The sequence below is a fragment of the Trichomonas vaginalis genome, chromosome V (assembly GCF_026262505.1).
Source record: "Trichomonas vaginalis G3 chromosome V, whole genome shotgun sequence".
Taxonomy (NCBI): Eukaryota; Parabasalia; order Trichomonadida; family Trichomonadidae; genus Trichomonas; species Trichomonas vaginalis.
Genome location: NC_067207.1, coordinates 10,025,292 through 10,046,362, shown reverse-complemented (window position 1 = coordinate 10,046,362; position 21,071 = coordinate 10,025,292). Strand labels below are relative to the sequence as shown.

The window sequence follows — 21,071 nt, the reverse complement described above, 5'->3', positions numbered from 1 at the left end:
TAGCAGATGCTCGGCATCACATCTTGAGATCCTTATTATCTGCGTATTTTTCATTTTAATATATATAAATGTGTGTGTCTAACACAAGTCTATATGCACCATGTAAAATATACACTAATACACACATATTGATCATAATTAATAAGATATCAAACTATAAAAACTGAGATATTACTATAAACTATATGTATTATTATTATATAGGTACCATACTATAAGGTCATATGAATATTATTGAAATTAGACACACTTTATATAATTTTATAATGTGAATAACTTGGGTCATAATTTTTTACGTAATTCCTACACGAAATGATCGGCATTACCCTAGTCTATCTGCGTGCAAAATACCAAGGAACAAATCAAATACTCACCATATCTTTTTTTAAAAAAGGTCCAATCGGTGTATGGTGATTTTCACCTCACATGGCACAACCCCTTTGTTTTGACTTCCGAAAAGTTCATTGAACTGTGAACGAAGCCAAAGTTTCAGACTATTCTCCGAAACTTTGAGCTTGATGATGAACTCGAATATGTTCATCTCAATTTGATGGTGGGATCCACAAACGCTAGTTGCAGACATCAAATATAATTTCAAGCTGCCAAGAAAAATTTTTCAAAAAATTTAAAATTTGATAAAGTGCTATAATCATTATCTTAAGATCGAATCATTAATAAAATAATACAATGAGCACTCAAAACTTTTGAATGTATTTGAAACTTTTTTTAGTCAAATTTTTCTCAATATTGTTTAAGTATACAACTAGCTGTTGATTTATCATGAAAAAATTCTAGTCAAAAAAAAAACATCACTTTTTTTTTAATATTATATTATCACTATTTATACTATCGTAACAAGTATGATAAATTTTTCGAAAATTTTTAAAAAATCCAGACTATCGTTTTGTCAAACAAAATCATTTTTTTCATCATATGTGCAGTGCTAAGCGTATTATGAAAAGTATCACATGGGACTTTGGAGGTTCTAACGAAACTATATACGAATGCAATAGCAAAGGTAAACTTATTCTAAGTAAGAAAAACCCACGCACACAGAAACAGATGTCATCAGATTTAGCTAAATTCTATAACCCTTCATTGGAATCATTTACTCCTATGAATATTCCTATGCATCCTATTGATTTTCCTGCTCCTTTAATAGTCCAAGAACAAAAGCAACAAGAAGTAGAACAACAATATGAACTACAATCATTTGGAGAAATTGCGGATGTTGATCTTTGCAAAGACGACTTCATTCTCGATAATTCATTCGAAAATACTCTTAATGACGAAGAATTTTTTTTTGAGACTTTTGATGTTATTTGAGGATTTCATATCCTTTTCCTTTTATTTCTTTTTCATTTTTACTGGGCATTGGCAATCCCATTTTTTAAAAGTGCCTTAAAAAAACTAATTTATAAAAAAACATAAGTTTTTTTTTTAGTTTTTTAATTATCACACATACTTTTTTTCAAGCTTATTACAAAACTTGAACATGTTGTTTTAGATCATGCTATATTCATTCAAAATGAAATATTTAATACGCATGATATATTGTCAATTTCGTCATAAAATGAAGGACAACGCTCAATACTTTAGAAAATAAAGTAGTTTCACTATGAATTTCATACAATTTCTTTAGATATTGATGTATTAACAGTTTTATGACGACGATCACAACTGCACAAGTAATTACGTTCGTCTTGATAAACAGTTTTATGGATTTAATTTCTATAATAAAATTTATTTTATTATTATTTATATAATATATACACACATATTTATTCAAACAAGGTTTACATAGCAGATGTAGAGCTTTGGCGTGTAATTTCGAAATTGAACACTCCAACTTTGTCTCTTGAAATGTAAGAAACGTTAGAATTTGAGATTTTAGAAGTTCTTGACTTTGATGAGACTTTACTTTGTGTTGATATTTTACTATGTACTGAGGTATCATCTTTCTCTATCTTTTGAGGAATAGATTTTTGTTTAGAATCCATCCTACTGCAACAAGAAAATCTGTACACATGTATTGCAAGAAATTTACAGGAGAAATATCAAAAGTTGAAGTTTTCGTATCATCAGACGGAAGAAGGAAATGTGCAAATGTATCAGTTTTATCATATATTGGTGCATTTAACTTAATATACGGTATCAATTACACGAAAGTTGATGGTCAAGTTCTTTATGCAAACATTTGCGGTTATGATGTTATCAACATCCAAAATGAAGAATTGTTTTCTATTTTCATCTCGGGTGGTAATTTTACATCAGAAAGAGAATTATACGAGGAATTATCATTATTCGGTCAAGTTTTCAGAGTCAAACTCTTGAGAGGATGTGCAGTCGCTCAATTCTATAACGAAGAATCGATGAACAGAGCATTAAACGCGAGATATATTTGCAATGGTAAAATATCAAAGAAGACTTCTAAACAAAAATCTATTCCTCAAAAGATAGAGAAAGATGATACCTCAGTACATAGTAAAATATCAACACAAAGTAAAGTCTCATCAAAGTCAAGAACTTCTAAAATCTCAAATTCTAACGTTTCTTACATTTCAAGAGACAAAGTTGGAGTGTTCAATTTCGAAATTACACGCCAAAGCTCTACATCTGCTATGTAAACCTTGTTTGAATAAATATGTGTGTATATATTATATAAATAATAATAAAATAAATTTTATTATAGAAATTAAATCCATAAAACTGTTTATCAAGACGAACGTAATTACTTGTGCAGTTGTGATCGTCGTCATAAAACTGTTAATACATCAATATCTAAAGAAATTGTATGAAATTCATAGTGAAACTACTTTATTTTCTAAAGTATTGAGCGTTGTCCTTCATTTTATGACGAAATTGACAATATATCATGCGTATTAAATATTTCATTTTGAATGAATATAGCATGATCTAAAACAACATGTTCAAGTTTTGTAATAAGCTTGAAAAAAAGTATGTGTGATAATTAAAAAACTAAAAAAAAAACTTATGTTTTTTTATAAATTAGTTTTTTTAAGGCACTTTTAAAAAATGGGATTGCCAATGCCCAGTAAAAATGAAAAAGAAATAAAAGGAAAAGGATATGAAATCCTCAAATAACATCAAAAGTCTCAAAAAAAAATTCTTCGTCATTAAGAGTATTTTCGAATGAATTATCGAGAATGAAGTCGTCTTTGCAAAGATCAACATCCGCAATTTCTCCAAATGATTGTAGTTCATATTGTTGTTCTACTTCTTGTTGCTTTTGTTCTTGGACTATTAAAGGAGCAGGAAAATCAATAGGATGCATAGGAATATTCATAGGAGTAAATGATTCCAATGAAGGGTTATAGAATTTAGCTAAATCTGATGACATCTGTTTCTGTGTGCGTGGGTTTTTCTTACTTAGAATAAGTTTACCTTTGCTATTGCATTCGTATATAGTTTCGTTAGAACCTCCAAAGTCCCATGTGATACTTTTCATAATACGCTTAGCACTGCACATATGATGAAAAAAATGATTTTGTTTGACAAAACGATAGTCTGGATTTTTTAAAAATTTTCGAAAAATTTATCATACTTGTTACGATAGTATAAATAGTGATAATATAATATTAAAAAAAAAGTGATGTTTTTTTTTGACTAGAATTTTTTCATGATAAATCAACAGCTAGTTGTATACTTAAACAATATTGAGAAAAATTTGACTAAAAAAAGTTTCAAATACATTCAAAAGTTTTGAGTGCTCATTGTATTATTTTATTAATGATTCGATCTTAAGATAATGATTATAGCACTTTATCAAATTTTAAATTTTTTGAAAAATTTTTCTTGGCAGCTTGAAATTATATTTGATGTCTGCAACTAGCGTTTGTGGATCCCACCATCAAATTGAGATGAACATATTCGAGTTCATCATCAAGTTCAAAGTTTCGGAGAATAGTCTGAAACTTTGGCTTCGTTCACAGTTCAATGAACTTTTCGGAAGTCAAAACAAAGTTCCTAATTTAGACGAATATCCAGACCTTTATGTTATAGTCGAAGATGAATCATATGCATCTATTGACGTTACAAAATCTCAAATTTCCGAAGTTTGCGGATTTTGGGATTCAAATTTATACCCGAGAGTTGACGAATTTGCACACGACCTTATCGTTGACGCTCAATACTTATATAAAAGTTTATAAAAATCGATATCACGCACCTTGTGATATCAAAGCAAGGCAACCATATATGAGTTCATTGTTATCCTAATACTTGAACTCATTGCCTTTGCAATTTATTGGAGCTTGTGCTTCCATTTTGTTAAATGCACGAAAACAAAACAAAAAATTATTATATTAAAAAAAATGGGATAGTATATTATCCCAAATATTATTAGGCCCATATATATATATCCAAAAGGCCATAAAAACAAAATAATTATAAAAAAACAAAAGAAGAAGAAGAAGAACAAAAATTATATTCTTTTTTTATAGTAAATATTTGATATTTGAACAAATATTGAATTTTAAAGTCTTTTTACAATTCCCAATTAAACTCCTTTTTTTTATTTAGGTACCCTATTCAATTTCTATCGTCACCATATGGAGAGGTCAGGCCCATATCATAAAACATTAAGTTTGGACTTACTAAGACATGTAAGAATTACCTTGCTTGTATAGGGGCATTAAATACTTTTAGATGCTAAAATCTTCAAAATTAATTTAATTTGATATTCAAAATATGCACGAAAACGTAAATAAATACGGATCTAGCTCTCACATATCTCTATTTTAAGCATTGATAAGTATTTCTACATTCTATTTTAAAAAATATTCAAATTTCACAATATTCTTTTCATTGATAATCTACATATTAACGAGAATGATATAACTTTTCATGTGTTTAGAAGTTCTTAGCTTTAGTACTGTATTGTTGAAAAAATTATTGAAGACTTTTTTCTTTTTGAGAAATTAATGCAATAACCAAAGAGGAATTGCATATGCTGCGCACTAAAATTATAGAAATGTCTCTAATTAGACACAAATAGAGATATTCGGAAATAAAAATTTGAAATTTTGATCAAAAACGCTATTTTCTAATCATTTTTATTTTAACTATATATAAAGTATCTTTTTCTATAATTTATACTTGATGGTTTAAAAGACGTTTAGACTCAAAATTTTACTGCATTTCATGTGGTAACTATGCTTTATCACTAACTACCTCCTTGTTTCAACCCTGAACAATATATTATACCTCCCAATGCAGGTATTACTCCAACAAAATTAGCAATTTGGCTATTGTCTAAAATTTTCTCAAAGAAAGAGGAGTAAAGTCCCATTTTTAGAATTCGAGCTATATTAGAATGCAACTTAGACAAAAGGTTACAGTTTCAATACACATATTCAAAAAATTTGCATTCGAAATTTAAGATAAAGTACAATTTCCAAAAAAGAGTATCGAATCAGTGCACAAATATGCATTTACATGCTTACACTAGCTTGCACTAGTATTAATAATTTTGAAATTAATTTTCAAATTATTCCCATACCTTTTGCAAAATTATTATGCTTATGATTCTAAGCATAGTTAAGCGATCTCGAATTTGAATTGCTAAGAAAAAATAATTAGTAAAAAATTTGTCTATGCATTCTGTATGATGCTACTAACTATACTAGCAGCATACCTAAACTCTTTTCAATATTTTTGAGGGAATTTGAATGGTACCGGTTGAGAGCTTTTTTAATTAAGGTACTATTTCGATAGAATTTGAATGGTACCCCTTCAATTTTGTGAGGGACCCCTTTCATTTTTTGAATAGGGTACCTTAAATGAAAAAAGGACCTTACAATAAACATAAATACTTTCTCTCTATTTGTAGATTCTCAAATTCTTCATACTACTACATATAAAAAGAATAAAGAAATAACAATAGTTCTAATTTCACATGGAGCAAATATCAACGAAAAAGACAAATATGGAAATATTGCTCTTCATTATGCATCAATTTGTAATAGTAAAGAAAGGGATGAACTTCTTACTTCGTTAGGCTCAAATATCAATGAAAAAGATATACATGAAAAACAAGCATGTCATGAAGCTTTTTGTCAGAGTGAAATAAAAAAAGTTTAATGATATGTAGCGTGGATGTATATAGTTGCAACAATTCTTTAGGCAAAAAAATCAAATTTGATATAATATAATTTCGGGCCTCAGTTGGCCAGGTTTGCCCTTCGGGCAAGCCCAGCCAACTTCGGCAAAATAAATATATTATGATTATAGGAAATGAGTTTATACAATTAAATTTGAATTTGTGCGATTAATATTATATTTCAAAGATTATTATGTAAAACATATGAGAGATTTTTATATCCATCGAAGTGGTTTAGAGAACACTTTGAGATTTTAGAGATTTTTCGAAAGAAATATTGAAAGCAAAGCATTTATTAAGAATTTGTTGTGAAATGAATACACTTCGATGAGATATTACATCAGTTTGTTACATGGCAAAATTAGAGCTGAAGTCATGTTCATAAATGAAGAAAATGTCTTAGCTATAGTAAACGGTTGTAATGTATTTGAAACATTAATAGTCTTATTGTAATCTGATATCTATGCGATCATAGATATTTGTTGAGAAAGTATTTCGGAAATTATGTAATTTGTAAGGATATTGAGGAGCTCTAAAGTTAAAGATTAATTAGGCATGCGATGACAAAGAACTTGTTATAGAGGGAAATCTAGAATTTTAGAATTTTCAAAATTCATCTGTAACCAAATGGGCATATTGTGAATCATTTAAGGTATGATGGAACACCAATGAGGCATTAGATCAATGTGATACATTAGAAGTTTGTGCGGAAAGTCTGGTTAAGAAAAGATGAAAATGTGTCATGAAAAAACAATATTTCTCTCAATTTTTCAAAAACTCTTTGCCTATCGTTTGGGAAGCGGTGCTTCACGCCGCTAATTATACTTTGAGAACAACTTTGGTTGTTTGTTCGGCAAACTTATTTCAACGAATTACGATTTGCAATCAGATATAGCATAATAGCATCAGATTTATTTTGACTTTTGATAATAAAAAATTATTAAATAATTTGAAAAGTTATTATCTTCGCTATTTGATTAGCGCAAAGCGCCAATCAAATAGCTCAGATTAATAATATGATATTATTTTAAATATGATGAAAATTTTTGAGTGAAAACTATCAAAACTAAGTCTTAAAAAATAGATATTTAAAAATGGTTTTTGATTGTTACACTACTTGTGAAAAAATGTCGATTAATCTTCTATATATATATATCATCTATCGGCGCGCTCCGCGCGCCGATAGATGAATGACAAGGCTGTCATGCACCAGTGTGTTATAACAGATCGATTTTATTTGAAATTTCATAAATTAATAATTATAATAAATTTGATATTCAGAGACGGCGCTACGCGCCTTTTAGCATTCTGGGCACTTACGTGCCCAGAATGCAAGATTGAGAAATTTGAAACTTCGTTTCAAATTTCTGCCATGCTGTTATGGAAAAAGAAAGTCAGTACAAAAAAAATTTTTGAAATTGAGAATAAAAATAATATCGTGATTTTTTGTGATATATGGATTTTTTAGAAGATTTTAGAGATTGAAGTCTCAATTTATAAAAATTTTTTAAATTGAGAGGAATTTTAATGATATTATTTTATTTGATATTTGGATTTTTTAGATGATTTTAGAGATGTCAGTCTCAATTTAAAAAATTTACAAAAAATGATCGTAAAATAATTGTTTTTGTTCAAATCCTTTTCATTTCGGGAAATTGAAGTTAAATATCAAAGAGATGGTCTATGCATATGTTAAATCAAATCATTAAAAAGTGTTTTGATGACTTTTTCTAACCGCAAATTGTCACTTTTTGATGTTTTAAAATTATTATATATCCTATATGCATATAAGATACAAATTAATATTAAAACTCCAAAATTGATTTTTGAGAGAATCAAATTTATCACATCTCATCGTTGTTCCGAATTAATATTTTATTTGTAATGTACATATTATCACAATTACATTCATCATATTAAAATTCAAAAATAATTTTTGAGTTTCAGATCTCCCTAATTTCCCATATAAATATATGTTTATTTTATTAAAAATAGAATGTCCAATTATTGATAAAAATCGATCCGCTTTTCTACCGGTCAAGCTGTATATATATAGAACCCATCCATATAAACCTCGATGTCACTTTTGCGGCCGAGCGGAGCGAGGCCGCAAAAGTGACATCGAGGTTTACATGATGGAAAAAAAACGGTTCTTCATGTTGCAGCATTGAATAATAGGAAAGAAGTAGCTAAACTTCTTATTTTCAATTGTCCAAACGTCAACGAAAAAAATAAATATGGAAAGACGGCACTTCATTATGCAACAAGTAATAAAAGTAAGTAAACAGTTGAACTTCTTATTACACAAGGTGAAAATATCAACGAAAAAGATATACATGAAAAGCAGTTCTTCATTATGTAACATTGCAAAAATAGAAAAGAAATAGTTAAGCTCCTTATTCCATATGATGCAAACATCAACGAAAAAGATAAAAATGCAACAATTGCTCTCGATATGGCAGCTGATAATAATAAAGAAACAGATGAACTTCTTATTTCATATAGCGCATAATTTAATGTCCCTGTATCAGATACTTCTCTTTCTTTTTATATTACTTCGAAGATATAATTCGAAAATTCGGATTTCATATGATGCAAAAAGCACTGAAATAATATATAAATGAAATAACCTCTCTCCATGAAGCAGTAGTTTAAAATATATATGAAATAAGCAAATTTCTCTATATGACATAGTCCAAATGTCAATAGCATATCAAACAGAATTCAGTTAAGATTTGACTTCGTTAAAAACTAAATGTCAATGAAAAAGATAAATATAGAAATAGGCAAATTTCTTATTTCACATTGTTCAAATGTCAATGAAAAAGAAAAATATAGAAATACAATGCATCATTATACACCAAATAATAAAAGTAAAGAAATAGTAGAACATTTCATTCCACGTTGTACAAAAATAACAACTTTTAGACGAGAATCACAGCTGCACAAATAAATATTTTCACGTTTGATAAACAGTTGTATGCAAATTTGCATGTATATTTGAATTGCAATTTATCAATAAATCTACACTCTCGAAATGACAGTAATATGATGCAAAAATGAGTGGAGTTCATCAATTTTGTGATATTATTTCGATCCTAAATGAAATTTCAAAAATGGATCCAAATTGTTCAAAACAAAGAATCGCATATAGTATGATAATTAATCTTTTGTAACAATATTATGAATAAGAAGCTTTATTTATCTATATTATATTTATAATTTACTTGCCGTACTTGGCGAATATCTTATCCAAAAGAGAAGCAACCCAATCCATCCTTTGTCTCGATGTGATTTCTCCTGATTGAAGAACGAGATTTCGGTATCCTTTCTTCCACATAAAATCACAGCAGCCAAGAATAGCTTCATGAGGAATTAAGAATGGCTCATATGCGTTGACACCGCAGTAATGGCATCGCTTTTCGCAGGCATTTGAAAATTCGACAATTCCACGAACAGAAACTTCGTTGTGGAAGTTTCTCTTTGTAACTTCGCCAGCAGCTGTATGAAGTGCGTCTACTTCGGATTTTTCTCTTGCATTGAGCAATCTTACTATATGATCGTGAGATATTTTTTTTTGCCTGACATTGCTGTCTCGAGAGCTTCAATATTTTGATACAGGTTCACTCAATATTGGGGCAGAAAAATGATAGGGAGACTTTAAATAGGAAAATGGGTTTATTTACAAAGTTTTTATTCTTATTATCATTGATTATCTGTGCATATATCACCAGATTTTGTATACTTAGAATGACCAACTAACTTGCAATAATACTTTTGAAAATCTTTTCCCCATGATTCTCTTGATTTCGATGAAAAATCAAGGAATGAGGTAAAATAGGCTTCATTTGAAGAATCAACATCAATATTAGACATAATACTAGCAATAGTTTTAGTCCATGGACCAAAACCAAGTGAGTCCGAATATTTCATCAAACTAGGAATAATTGATGATGGAACTTTCTTATTTTTAGCTATAATGTCTATTGTTTTAAGAAGAACGTTTGGTGGATCTTCCAATTTCTCGCAATTTTGGAGAACTTTTGAAATTACTTGTGGTTCTACATCAATATTCGCTCCTATAATAGCAGCATCATGCAGGATGTAGAGAATCGTAGATGCTTTAAGACTGTTGTCAGCTAAATAGCAATCATTTGAAATTAAATTGATAGCTGACCATGCTTTTTCCACAAATTGTGTCGATTTAAGTAAACTCAAAACTTTTTCGTGATATATAGTTTGATTGATCATTTTTCCGACGTCAATAATTGAAGTCACCAAATTTACACTATTTTTAGGATTTTGGAGTGCTTTTATTGCTTTCTGGAATACTTGGTCTGCTACTACTGACGAATCTAATATCTCCTCTGTCTTGAAAAGAGATCTGAAATCGAAATTTGAAATAATAACTCCAATAAAAATAACAAGAGCCGAAATAGCAAATGTTATGCCGATTCTATTTACTTTCGCTTCATTTTGGTCAACAATTTCCTTTTTTGGTTTTGAAACTTTTTCCCGTTTCTTTGGCATTTTTGTCACTTTTTGGCAAATGCCAGATAAGATTTATCCAATTTCCTGTAACGAACTCTTGAAAATGGAATGCTATTTAACGATATAAATTACAATACCATTTTATTCAAATATTAAAACAAAAAAAAATTAATAATTTCAAAAATTACTGACGACTCCTTGACCAAAGCTTTTCATCGCTAGCCATCTTCTCATCACTGACCGCATCCGACTTAAATTTATCAGATGTCATTTGGACATCTCCTAATTCATCAGAATTAAGGCCATAATCAGTGTAACTCTGTTCAGAATATGATTTTGGACTCTGTGGATTAGTCGATGTCGATTTCTTAGATGCACTGGCCGTGTCACTTTTTCCAGCAGAAAGCACGTTAATTGAAACGCCAGGCGTTGAGTTATCGGTTTGTAAGAGGATTTTATTTGGCTCTTGGTTTTGTTCTCCTAAGAATTCGCCGAGCGGGGAGATTTTAGCTCGTCTGTTGAATGTATCCTGGGAGTAGTTTTGGGAATACGACTGGTTTTGGTTGTTGGAATAATTCTGATTTTGGGAAGAAGAGCCAGTTTGAGTTCCTGGCTGCGGAAGAGATGGTGGAGGGACTTTCTTCCTTGTTGATGATGTCGTTGAATACTCGCCAGTTGTGTTTGTCGACTTCTTTGATCTTTTTGATGCATTTAACTGACGAGAAACAGGTTCTGCATCACGTTCTTGCGTGGAAGCACCTTCGATGCTTACTGTAGAATGTCGTGAATGCGTTGATGGCTTGGATGCGTATGAATTTCGTGATTGTGTTGATTTCTGAGAGGCAATTGACTTTTTACCTGATCTTGTAGATGTTCTAGAAGCAGTAGATGATCTCGGTGGCTTTTCTTTTACGAGCTGATGATCAAATGTGTCTGTTGTTGGAATTGTATTATTTTGTGAATCTCCTGTGTTTGTTTGACGAGGAATTGTAATTTCATCGTATGTGTATGTGTAATTCGTGATAGGTTGAGTCTGTTCTGTGTTGTATGTTTCTGTAGACGAGTGATTTTTGACTGATATTTTTTCTGGTTCTGGAGTTTCATCATTTGTAAGAGTAACTTGAACTCCTTCATCAGGAAGCTGAACTTGAGCTTTCTTGCTTCTCTTTCCTCGTGATTTCTTGACTTTTCTCTTGATAATTGGTTCTGGTGGTGTTGGAGTAAAGTTATCTTCTGTTGTTGATGCAGATTTATCTGCTGTATTTGTGTTGTACTTCGTGAGCGTTTGTTCTTGCATTGCGAGAGCTGTTGGACGTGAATATTGCATTTCTTTTGGTTTCGAACGAAGTGGCTTCTTTGGAGGAATAACCCATGGACTAACATGATCATCTGTATTTCCTGTAGCTGTTGTTGGCTTTCCTGTGCCAATAGTAAAGTCTTCTTCGGGAACTTTTGCATTTCTTGAGACAACAGCTGCTTGTTGCTCGGCATTTGAAAGCGTATCCGATATCATTGTGTGAATAGCACTGTTTTCTTCCGGAGAGGGCCTTAAACTGAGTGCTTTTCCTGATTTCTTCCATTTATCAACGAGATCATGAACAACATTTGTAGGATTTCTGATATTTAACTGTCTTGCACACGTATTTTTATCTTGTTTTGAAGAAAATTGTTGTTTTGATTCGCTATTTATGCATTTTTCTGTAAGGTCCATCTTGTGTTCAAGTAAGAATTGTAAAACAATCTCTTTTGCAATTTCTTGAGCTGAGTTGCTTGGTAATCTAATATTAGCTTGAAAAGCAGGATGTTCGGATTCTTGTGCTGCTAAGCAAACTTTTTCAATATAGCTCGCCTGCATTTCATGCATTAACCCACTTTTAACTAGTTTATTTGTAATTTTTTGTTGAGCGACCTGGCGAATCGACAAAGCGCTCATTTTAACGGTTTTGAATTCCGCTTTACAAAATAAAAACGCTTTCAGTTTTACAGTAATTGAACAGTTATTATAATATACAAACTAAAATTGGCATTCTTGACACTAACAATCTTGTTGATTTCGAAATTTCAATAAAATCTTTTTTATCCTTTAATGGATATCAAATATATCGGATGAAACCATATATCACATATAAAAATAACCACAACCTCAGAGTATTAGGCTCAAAATTTCCATGATATCATCTGAAATGTCGAAGTTACTATCAAAATTTACAAATCATCCACTATTTTAATTAAGGGAAACTATTTATATATCTTTTATGTGGATTGATCAATCAATTAAATGGAATATATTTTGAAGTAAATTAATATTAAGTAATATTAACGTAACTATGCACATGTAATTTTTCTATAGCCTAAAGAACATTTTATTCTTAAATATAATAAATAAAATCAATAATCATCGTCATCAGATAATTTGACTTGATCAAGAAGGTTTTTAATCATATCTTGATCAACTGATGATGAATCAGTATCATCACTGAATGTTATATTTTGTGTAGAAACCGCATTTAACAAAGGAACTTTATCATGACCTTCTGCTTGTGGAGCAAACTTGTTTTCATATATCTGTTCGTTTGGTATGTTTGAAACAGTAACTGTACTTGTGAGGTTTTGAGGTGCTAATGCCTGCTCTTCTGCAGAATTACAACACCCCATTTTTATAACAAAAATTGACAGATTCTCTTCTTAGTTGATTATGGATTCTTAAATGATCCCAACTAGCCTCAAAATATTACATTTATCAACAGCATATGTCAAATATAAACTTTTGGTTATACAATTCATCATTCTACTTTCGATTATTTGATAAAAAATTTCTTTTGTACTTGAACGTCATACTATCTTCAATTGTGGCTTCAATTTATTAGTGCATACATATGAGCGCATTAGTTTGCAAATTTACGAATCAATAATTTCTCTCAACATTAAATTATGAAAGATTATTTTAAGAGATCAATAACATACTAACTTTTAGACATTAAATAGAAATATTGATGCTTTTTATTAAACATTTCAAAATTTCAGATTCAAAGATTGAATTTTGAAGCCTGATTTATCAATAATTCTCTCAACATAATGACATTTATTGGATTGATAATGGCTAAACGGTTTGTTGATATTAATTACACTAAATTTAGACATTGCCACTTCATTTCGAACTCGACCAATGAACCATCATGCAATAGAGTCAGGAATCAATGCTCCGCTGGTTCGTAAAGAACCTTTCCTCAGAAATATTTGATTTCAATTTTTAATTGAATTCTTCTGATCAGAAAATAAAATAATTAACATGCACCATGTCATTTGATTTCAAAGTTTGTACAATTTAAACTTTCAAAATATCATTCTCATCGTTTACCATTCAAAATTCCTAACGTTATTAAATATCAACCATTGATTATTCTGTTTAAATTTTTTTCATTGATACATTATTAGTATTATTCGTGAATTGAATTGAGGAAAAATTCACAATGACAAAAAGCCTGACTGAGCAGGCTGTTAATGCAATTATACGGCCTCCTCGAAAGGAATATGACTTGGATTCATTGCCAAAAACCATCCCATCAGAAGATGGTAAGAGTAATTACACAAGAATTCCAGTTACGATAACATTACCTCGAAAAGAAACCATCGTTGGCTCATTATACAAAGAAAACTTCATGGATGAAACATCTGGTGGATCATGTGTTATTTACATGCATGGAAATGCAAGCAGTCAACTCGAAGGTCAATTTTTAGTACCAAATATTTGCCCTCACGAAGTTTTTGTTTTTTGCTTTGATTTTGTTGGTTGTGGATGCAGTTCAGGCGAGTATATATCACTAGGAATGAACGAAACCGGAGATACCGAATACGTTGTAAACTATTTACAAAAAAGATTTGCTCTCGGACCATTTATTTTATGGGGTAGATCCATGGGAGCTGCTACAGCTCTAATGGTTAAAAATAAAAGCATCAAAGGCGTTATCGCAGACTCAGCTTTTGTTTCATTAAAAGAATTATGCACATGCATTGCAATTGCACAAGGAGTTCCGTCTCTATTTGCATCAACAGCTATATGGTATTTACAAAAGAAAATCAGCCAAGTTATGGATATAAAATTTGACGACGTCTCTCCATTAAATTCAGTTAAAAATAGCCCACCTCCAATACTTTACGGTCACGCGGAATTCGATGAATTCATTCCGTTCCATCATTCAGAAATTTTATATGAAAATACAAAAAACAAGATCAAACAATTCGAAAAACTACCAGGCGGACATAATGACAGACGATCCGCTGATTGGATTCGCAAAGCCGTTACTTTTGCCCTCCAAAGACTTGATATTTCCACAGAAAACCTCGTTATTTCTGAATGCAGGAACCTTCAAGGTGCGAACTTTCATTTCGGAAACTACGATCAACTCATTGGAGATGTTGCAACTCTTGATGACGAATCAATCGCAGAAGCTTATGACCAAGCAGGCGGAAACCTGTTTAAGATCGATAATGTTGAGAATATGGTATTCAATGTCGAAGAAATCGATGACATGGAAGAATTTAATGATATTGAATTTAATATCAACGATGCTGCAGATCAAATTGACTTTGTAATAGTAGATCCTGATGCAGAACCGACAACTACAGATAGCGGTCGGAAAATCCCAACAATTGACGAAATCACACAAGGAGGTGGAATTAAAAAGTCTCCTTCAAAGCTCGGAGGAGGAATTCGCAGTTCTCCGTCTGGTAAAATAACTCTTTTAGGCGATGGCTCCGGAATTCGCAGCTCTCCATCCGGAAAAATCGCCTTACTTGGCAGAAATGGAATCCGAAATTCTCCTTCAGGAAAAATTTCGTTACTTGGCGGCGGAAATGGAATTCGTGGCTCTCCTTCAGGAAAAATTACTTTATTGGGAGATGGAATACGAAGTTCCCCTTCAGGACGAATCGCTTTATTAGGAGAAGGCGGCGGAATCAAATCTTCTCCTTCAGGAAGAATTGCTTTATTAGGAGATGGAGGAGGAATCAAATCTTCTCCATCAGGAAAAATCACTTTGTTAGGTGATGGAATACGTAGTTCTCCATCAGGACGAATTGCTTTATTAGGTGATGGAGGAGGAATCAAATCATCTCCTTCAGGACGAATTGCTTTATTAGGTGATGGAGGAGGAATCAAATCATCTCCTTCAGGACGAATTGCTTTATTAGGAGATGGAGGAGGAGGAATAAGGTCTTCTCCTTCAGGAAGAATCACTCTTTTAGGAGATGGAATTCGACCTTCTCCTTCCAAAAACTTTGGAGATGGAATTCGCAGTTCTCCTTCAGGAAGAATTACATTACTAGGAGAAGGAAACGGAATCAGATCATCACCATCGAAGTTATTACTTGAAGGAGGAGGAGGAATTAAACCATCTCCTTCACGTCAATTCGCTCTTCTCAGAGATGACATCACTCCAAATGGTAGAATTGTCCTTTTGACACCAGAAATACCAGGAAATTCAAATGGAGGAGGTGGAATACGTCCTTCTCCTTCCAAACAAATATCTTTCCTCCCTCCAAACGAAAGTCCTAAAGGAGGGGGAGGAATAAAATCATCTCCATCGAGAATTATTTTGCTTAATTCTTCTCCACCTCAAAACACTGATTCAATAATTGCTCCATCTCCTGGAATCAGAAGTTATCCATCGAGAAACAATTCATTGCTTTTAAATCCATCACCAAGATCTCCTCTTTTAGATGGTATACAAGGCATTGACGCAAATGATTCACAAGCAGTGATAATTCCAATGGAAAATGAGAAAAAAGATGTCAAAAAGAAGAAAAGTAACACAAAATCGAAGTCTAAACCTAAGAGCAAGAAATCAGTGAAGAAACCGAAATCCCCTGAAGAATCATCAGATCCAGCAAATGGAAGACAACAGAGCCCATCGAAAGGAAATAATAAGAAACCAAAAGATTCTTCAAAGAAAATTGCTAAATGCAGATCAGGAACAATAAGAAGACCAGCAGAAATATTAAAGAAAAAGAAGAAGGATGATAAAGAAAAAGAACATAAGAAAACAAAAATATCACAAGGAGATCAAGGAATGTCTTTATCAAGAAATAATAATTTAGCTCAAAGTTTCGATTTCATTGATCTTTATTCTGCAAAATCAAATCATTTGGATTTGATGATTAATAAATCTCCTTCAAAAGAGAATATGAGCACTTTATTCCCGAAGTCTGCTGCAGAATATAATAAGCATAGAAAATAAATTATATATGTTTTTTTGTTTGTTTGTAATAATAAAATTATTAAATAGAGTGTTTGTAATTGAAATTTTTGACAATATTGAACACAAGCGATTCCAACTTCCATGGATAATAGAACTTTTATTTGGTTAATGTAAGATTTTACTGTATCCTTTATACGATTTGAGAATTCATTAATGGTGAACTATTTTCAGTATGGCAAATACTTCAAGTTACTTGTGATACACTTCAAGTTCATATAAATAATTTTATTGTTTCGTATTTAGTATTTGGAAATCCCCGATATGCCTAATGATTTCCATGCAGTATACTAATGATATAATTACATTCCAACTAAAGGATTAAAAAAATTAACGCATTATTCATATTGTTGATTTTTAATCCAAAAATTTTGGATATCACATGAAAATAAATCTATCTTAAAAACAAAGTGAAGTACATTTGCCGATTACATTGTAAAAAAATTATCTGATGGCTGAAGACCCTTATATCAAACTCCAGAACCTGAGAGATGAAAATGCAAACTTGTCCCGGGTAGTGGAAGAACTCAGGGAGCACAAAGCTGCAAAAGAAAATCTAGAACACAAAAAGGAAGTAAAAATCGAAGATGTTTCAATTACAAAAGCAAAAATGGAATATGAAAGGCTTCTTAATGAAGTGCCTCAAATTAGGGCTGATTATTCCAAAATGATGGCAGATAAATTGAAATTAAGCCAAGATATCGAAAACTTGAACGTTAAGTACAATAAAGAATTGGTTCCTACTTATAAAACTGAATCAGAACTCACATTAAAATATTATTCATCAATTGTTACTAAATTAGAAGAACTTCAAGTGGATGGATTGGATGAATTAAAGAAACTTATTTCTGCTGTACAAATTATGCGTGATGCAGTCGGAGGTCTACAAGATGAATATGATAAAATCAATCAATTCATACAAATCAACGAAAATCATCCGCCGTTAGAGATAAATCCGATTCAAGTTGCATCGGAACAGGTGAAAGATACTCCTTTAACGCCAGGATCTTATCGTAGACATGTTAGCTTTAAGAAATAATCGAAATTTTGTTATTTCCTTTTAATTTTTTATTATTATGACTTTCTATCATTTTTAAGTGTTTGAATAAACTAGATGTTTGGTTGAATGCAATATATGTCGATTTAAAAACTACAAAGCTGTTTTTCAAAAATAAATTAATCTTCATTACACCAAAATTTAAAATCATAATAAGAGAATAGAATAGCCCCTTAGAGTGCCTGATTTAGCGATAGAAACATACTTATTTCATGTTATTGTTCTTTCTTTAACGAAATATAAAATATTCTCAAGAAAAACAAAATATTTTAACCTAAAATCTAGCTGAAAACAATAGACATCTATAAGAGTATTGATTCAAGTATGTAATGAATGTAAGAGATATGAAATTGAAATAAAATCATAAATTTGACAAAGGAAATGGAATCCTATGCGAAAACATTGCGTTTTTCCGCATAAAAAATTAAATGCATCAACATCTAAGACTGATACTATTGAATTTGATTGAATTTTGATGGGAAAGATTTTTTTCTGCAAAAGTTTATTTTTTATTTTAGCGAAAAAATTACCTCAGCAGTGTGTATGGCATGGGAAAATCCATGGATGCATTTATAGTGGGTCAATCAAGAAAAATTGAATGTTTTCATTCAATTTATTTTGTAAACTCATCTCAAAAAAATATGCATAACACTCTAGTTCCAACAGCGAGAGAACTTCCATCATTTTCAGAAGCTCTCGAGACAGCAATATCAGGCAAAAAATTATCGCACGATCATATAGTAAGATTGCTCAATGCAAGAGAAAAATCTGAAGTAGACGCACTTCATACAGCTGCTGGCGAAGTCACAAAGAGAAACTTCCACAACGAAGTTTCTGTTCGTGGAATTGTCGAATTTTCAAATGCCTGCGAAAAGCGATGCCATTACTGCGGTGTCAACGCATATGAGCCATTCTTAATTCCTCATGAAGCTATTCTTGGCTGCTGTGATTTTATGTGGAAGAAAGGATACCGAAATCTCGTTCTTCAATCAGGAGAAATCACATCGAGACAAAGGATGGATTGGGTTGCTTCTCTTTTGGATAAGATATTCGCCAAGTACGGTAAGGATAAAGACACAGGCATGTGCATCATTCTTAGTATCGGTGAATTGGATTACAAAGATTACAAGCGTTTCTACGATATGGGTGTTCAACGATATTTGCTCCGCATTGAGTCAAGTAATCCCAAGCTTTACGCAACAATGCACCCAGCAGATCATTCTTGGACAAGGAGAGTTGAGTGTCTTCAAAATCTCAAGAAGATCGGATACGTTACAGGCAATGGCTGTTTAGTTGGTGTTCCTACTCAAACATTTGATGACCTTGCCGGTGATATTGAGTTCTTCCGTGATGGTCAGTACCCAATGATCGGATTAGGTCCATATTTGATCCACAATGATACAAAGATGGGCAAAGAAATCCTTGCTTCTACAACAGCAGATGAGCGAAAAGAGCTTGACGCCAGAAAAGTCCGAACAACTTTGAATATGTACGATACATTACGTCTTGCATGCCCATTCAACAACATCGCCGCTACAACAGCACTAGATACTTTATTCCCAGGCGGAAAGTTCATTGCTTTGCAGGGAGGATCCAACGTTTGCATGCCAATTATCACTCCAAAGGTTTTCAGAGGCGGATATCAGCTGTACGAAGGAAAGAAGGAAGTAGACGAGGACAACGAGCAAACTCATCAAAGATTGATTGACCTCTGCAAGAGACTCGGAAAAACTCCAGTTTTCAACCGCTGGAATCATCCACCAGCTTATTACAAGGCTCGTGAGGCTGCTGCTCAGGGCAAGTAAATTATAAATATAATATAGATAAATAAAGCTTCTTATTCACAATATTTTTGCAAAAGATTAATTATCATACTATATGCTATTCTTAGTTTTGAACAATTTATATCCATTTTTGAAATTTCATTTAGGATCGAAATAATATCACAAAATGGATGGACTCCACTCATTTTTGCATCATATTACTGTCATTTCGAGAGTGTAGATTTATTGATAAATTGCAATTCAAATATACATGCAAAGAATCATAATGGAGACATTCCACTTATTCGCATAAAACTGCTTATCAAACGCGAAAGTATTTTTGTTTTTGTACAGTTGTGATTCTCGTCTAAAAGTTGTTATTTTTGTACAACGTGGAATGAGATGTTCTACTGTTTCTTTACTATTTTTGCAATGCTACATAATGAAGAACTGCTTTTCATGTATTTCTTTTTCGTTGATATTTTCACCTTGTGAAATAAGAAGTTCAACTGTTTACTTACTTTTATTACTTGTTGTATAATGAAGAGCAATATTTCCATATTTATCTTTTTCGTTGATATTTGCTCCATGTGAAATTAGAACTATTGTTATTTCTTTATTATTTTTATATGCAGCTGTATGAATAATTTGAGAATCTACAAATAGAGAGAAAGTATTTATGTTTATTGTAATGGGGAATTGTAAAAAGACTTTAAAATTCAATATTTGTTCAAATATCAAATATTTACTATAAAACAAGAATATAATTTTCTTCTTTTGTTTTTTTTATAATTATTTTGTTTTTTGGCCTTTTGGATATACATATATGGGCCTAATAATATTTGGGATAATATACTATCCCATTTTTTTTAATATAATAATTTTTTTTTTGTTTTTGTGCATTTAACAAAATGGAAGCACAAGCTCCAATAAATTGCAAAGGCAATGAGTTCAAGTATTAGGATAACAATGAACTCATATATGGTTGCCTTGCTTTGATATCACAAGGTGCGTGATATCGATTTTTATAAACTTTTATATAAGTATTGAGCGTCAACGATAAGGTCGTGTGCAAATTCGTCAACTCTCGGGTATAAATTTGAATCCCAAAATCCGCAAACTTCGGAAATTTGAGATTTTGTAACGTCAATAGATGCATATGATTCATCTTCGACTATAACATAAAGGTCTGGATATTCGTCTAAATTAGGAACTTTGTTTTGACTTCCGAAAAGTTCATTGAACTGTGAACGAAGCCAAAGTTTCAGACTATTCTCCGAAACTTTGAACTTGATGATGAACTCGAATATGTTCATCTCAATTTGATGGTGGGATCCACAAACGCTAGTTGCAGACATCAAATATAATTTCAAGCTGCCAAGAAA

At 31.5% G+C, this 21,071-nt stretch overlaps 11 protein-coding genes across 11 annotated transcripts, besides 1 other annotated feature; 6 read left to right on the top strand and 5 right to left on the bottom strand.

Annotated features, from left to right (window-relative positions):
* Positions 1-920: 920 nt before the first annotated feature.
* TVAGG3_0309960 (uncharacterized protein) lies at positions 921-1,994 on the top strand (the record flags this gene model as incomplete). The annotated part of the gene is made up of 1 exon (XM_051229781.1): positions 934-1,326. The coding sequence occupies one exon, from the start codon at positions 934-936 to the stop codon at positions 1,324-1,326; it is 393 nt and encodes a 130-aa protein (XP_051099511.1).
* Positions 1,995-2,315: 321 nt separating this feature from the next.
* On the bottom strand, positions 2,316-3,646 carry TVAGG3_0309950 (uncharacterized protein; the record flags this gene model as incomplete). The annotated part of the gene is made up of 1 exon (XM_001285056.1): positions 3,098-3,490. The coding sequence occupies one exon, from the start codon at positions 3,488-3,490 to the stop codon at positions 3,098-3,100; it is 393 nt and encodes a 130-aa protein (XP_001285057.1).
* Positions 3,647-3,781: 135 nt separating this feature from the next.
* Positions 3,782-4,577, top strand: TVAGG3_0309940 (uncharacterized protein; the record flags this gene model as incomplete). The annotated part of the gene is made up of 1 exon (XM_001285057.1): positions 3,840-4,172. The coding sequence occupies one exon, from the start codon at positions 3,840-3,842 to the stop codon at positions 4,170-4,172; it is 333 nt and encodes a 110-aa protein (XP_001285058.1).
* A 3,680-nt stretch (positions 4,578-8,257) lies between these two features.
* TVAGG3_0309930 (uncharacterized protein) lies at positions 8,258-8,405 on the top strand (the record flags this gene model as incomplete). The annotated part of the gene is made up of 1 exon (XM_001322215.2): positions 8,259-8,405. A coding segment is annotated over one exon (147 nt), but the record flags the coding sequence as incomplete, so codon positions are not given.
* A 1,392-nt stretch (positions 8,406-9,797) lies between these two features.
* TVAGG3_0309920 (uncharacterized protein) lies at positions 9,798-10,651 on the bottom strand (the record flags this gene model as incomplete). Its single annotated transcript, XM_001322216.1, has 1 exon — positions 9,827-10,651. The coding sequence occupies one exon, from the start codon at positions 10,649-10,651 to the stop codon at positions 9,827-9,829; it is 825 nt and encodes a 274-aa protein (XP_001322251.1).
* Positions 10,652-10,783: 132 nt separating this feature from the next.
* Positions 10,784-12,548, bottom strand: TVAGG3_0309910 (uncharacterized protein; the record flags this gene model as incomplete). The annotated part of the gene is made up of 1 exon (XM_001322217.1): positions 10,797-12,545. One exon carries the CDS (start codon positions 12,543-12,545, stop codon positions 10,797-10,799), a length of 1,749 nt encoding a protein of 582 aa, XP_001322252.1.
* Positions 12,549-12,900: 352 nt separating this feature from the next.
* TVAGG3_0309900 (uncharacterized protein) lies at positions 12,901-13,267 on the bottom strand (the record flags this gene model as incomplete). Its single annotated transcript, XM_001322218.1, has 1 exon — positions 13,001-13,267. The coding sequence occupies one exon, from the start codon at positions 13,265-13,267 to the stop codon at positions 13,001-13,003; it is 267 nt and encodes an 88-aa protein (XP_001322253.1).
* An 815-nt stretch (positions 13,268-14,082) lies between these two features.
* Positions 14,083-16,907, top strand: TVAGG3_0309890 (palmitoyl-(protein) hydrolase protein; the record flags this gene model as incomplete). Its single annotated transcript, XM_001322219.1, has 1 exon — positions 14,083-16,848. One exon carries the CDS (start codon positions 14,083-14,085, stop codon positions 16,846-16,848), a length of 2,766 nt encoding a protein of 921 aa, XP_001322254.1.
* A 410-nt stretch (positions 16,908-17,317) lies between these two features.
* Positions 17,318-18,124, top strand: TVAGG3_0309880 (uncharacterized protein; the record flags this gene model as incomplete). The annotated part of the gene is made up of 1 exon (XM_001322220.1): positions 17,318-17,905. The coding sequence occupies one exon, from the start codon at positions 17,318-17,320 to the stop codon at positions 17,903-17,905; it is 588 nt and encodes a 195-aa protein (XP_001322255.1).
* Positions 18,125-18,548: 424 nt separating this feature from the next.
* On the top strand, positions 18,549-19,770 carry TVAGG3_0309870 (3-methylornithine synthase family; the record flags this gene model as incomplete). Its single annotated transcript, XM_001322221.1, has 1 exon — positions 18,565-19,728. The coding sequence occupies one exon, from the start codon at positions 18,565-18,567 to the stop codon at positions 19,726-19,728; it is 1,164 nt and encodes a 387-aa protein (XP_001322256.1).
* A 941-nt stretch (positions 19,771-20,711) lies between these two features.
* TVAGG3_0309860 (uncharacterized protein) lies at positions 20,712-21,044 on the bottom strand (the record flags this gene model as incomplete). The annotated part of the gene is made up of 1 exon (XM_001322222.1): positions 20,712-21,044. One exon carries the CDS (start codon positions 21,042-21,044, stop codon positions 20,712-20,714), a length of 333 nt encoding a protein of 110 aa, XP_001322257.1.
* Positions 21,045-21,069: 25 nt separating this feature from the next.
* Positions 21,070-21,071: part of a mobile genetic element that runs on past the window's edge.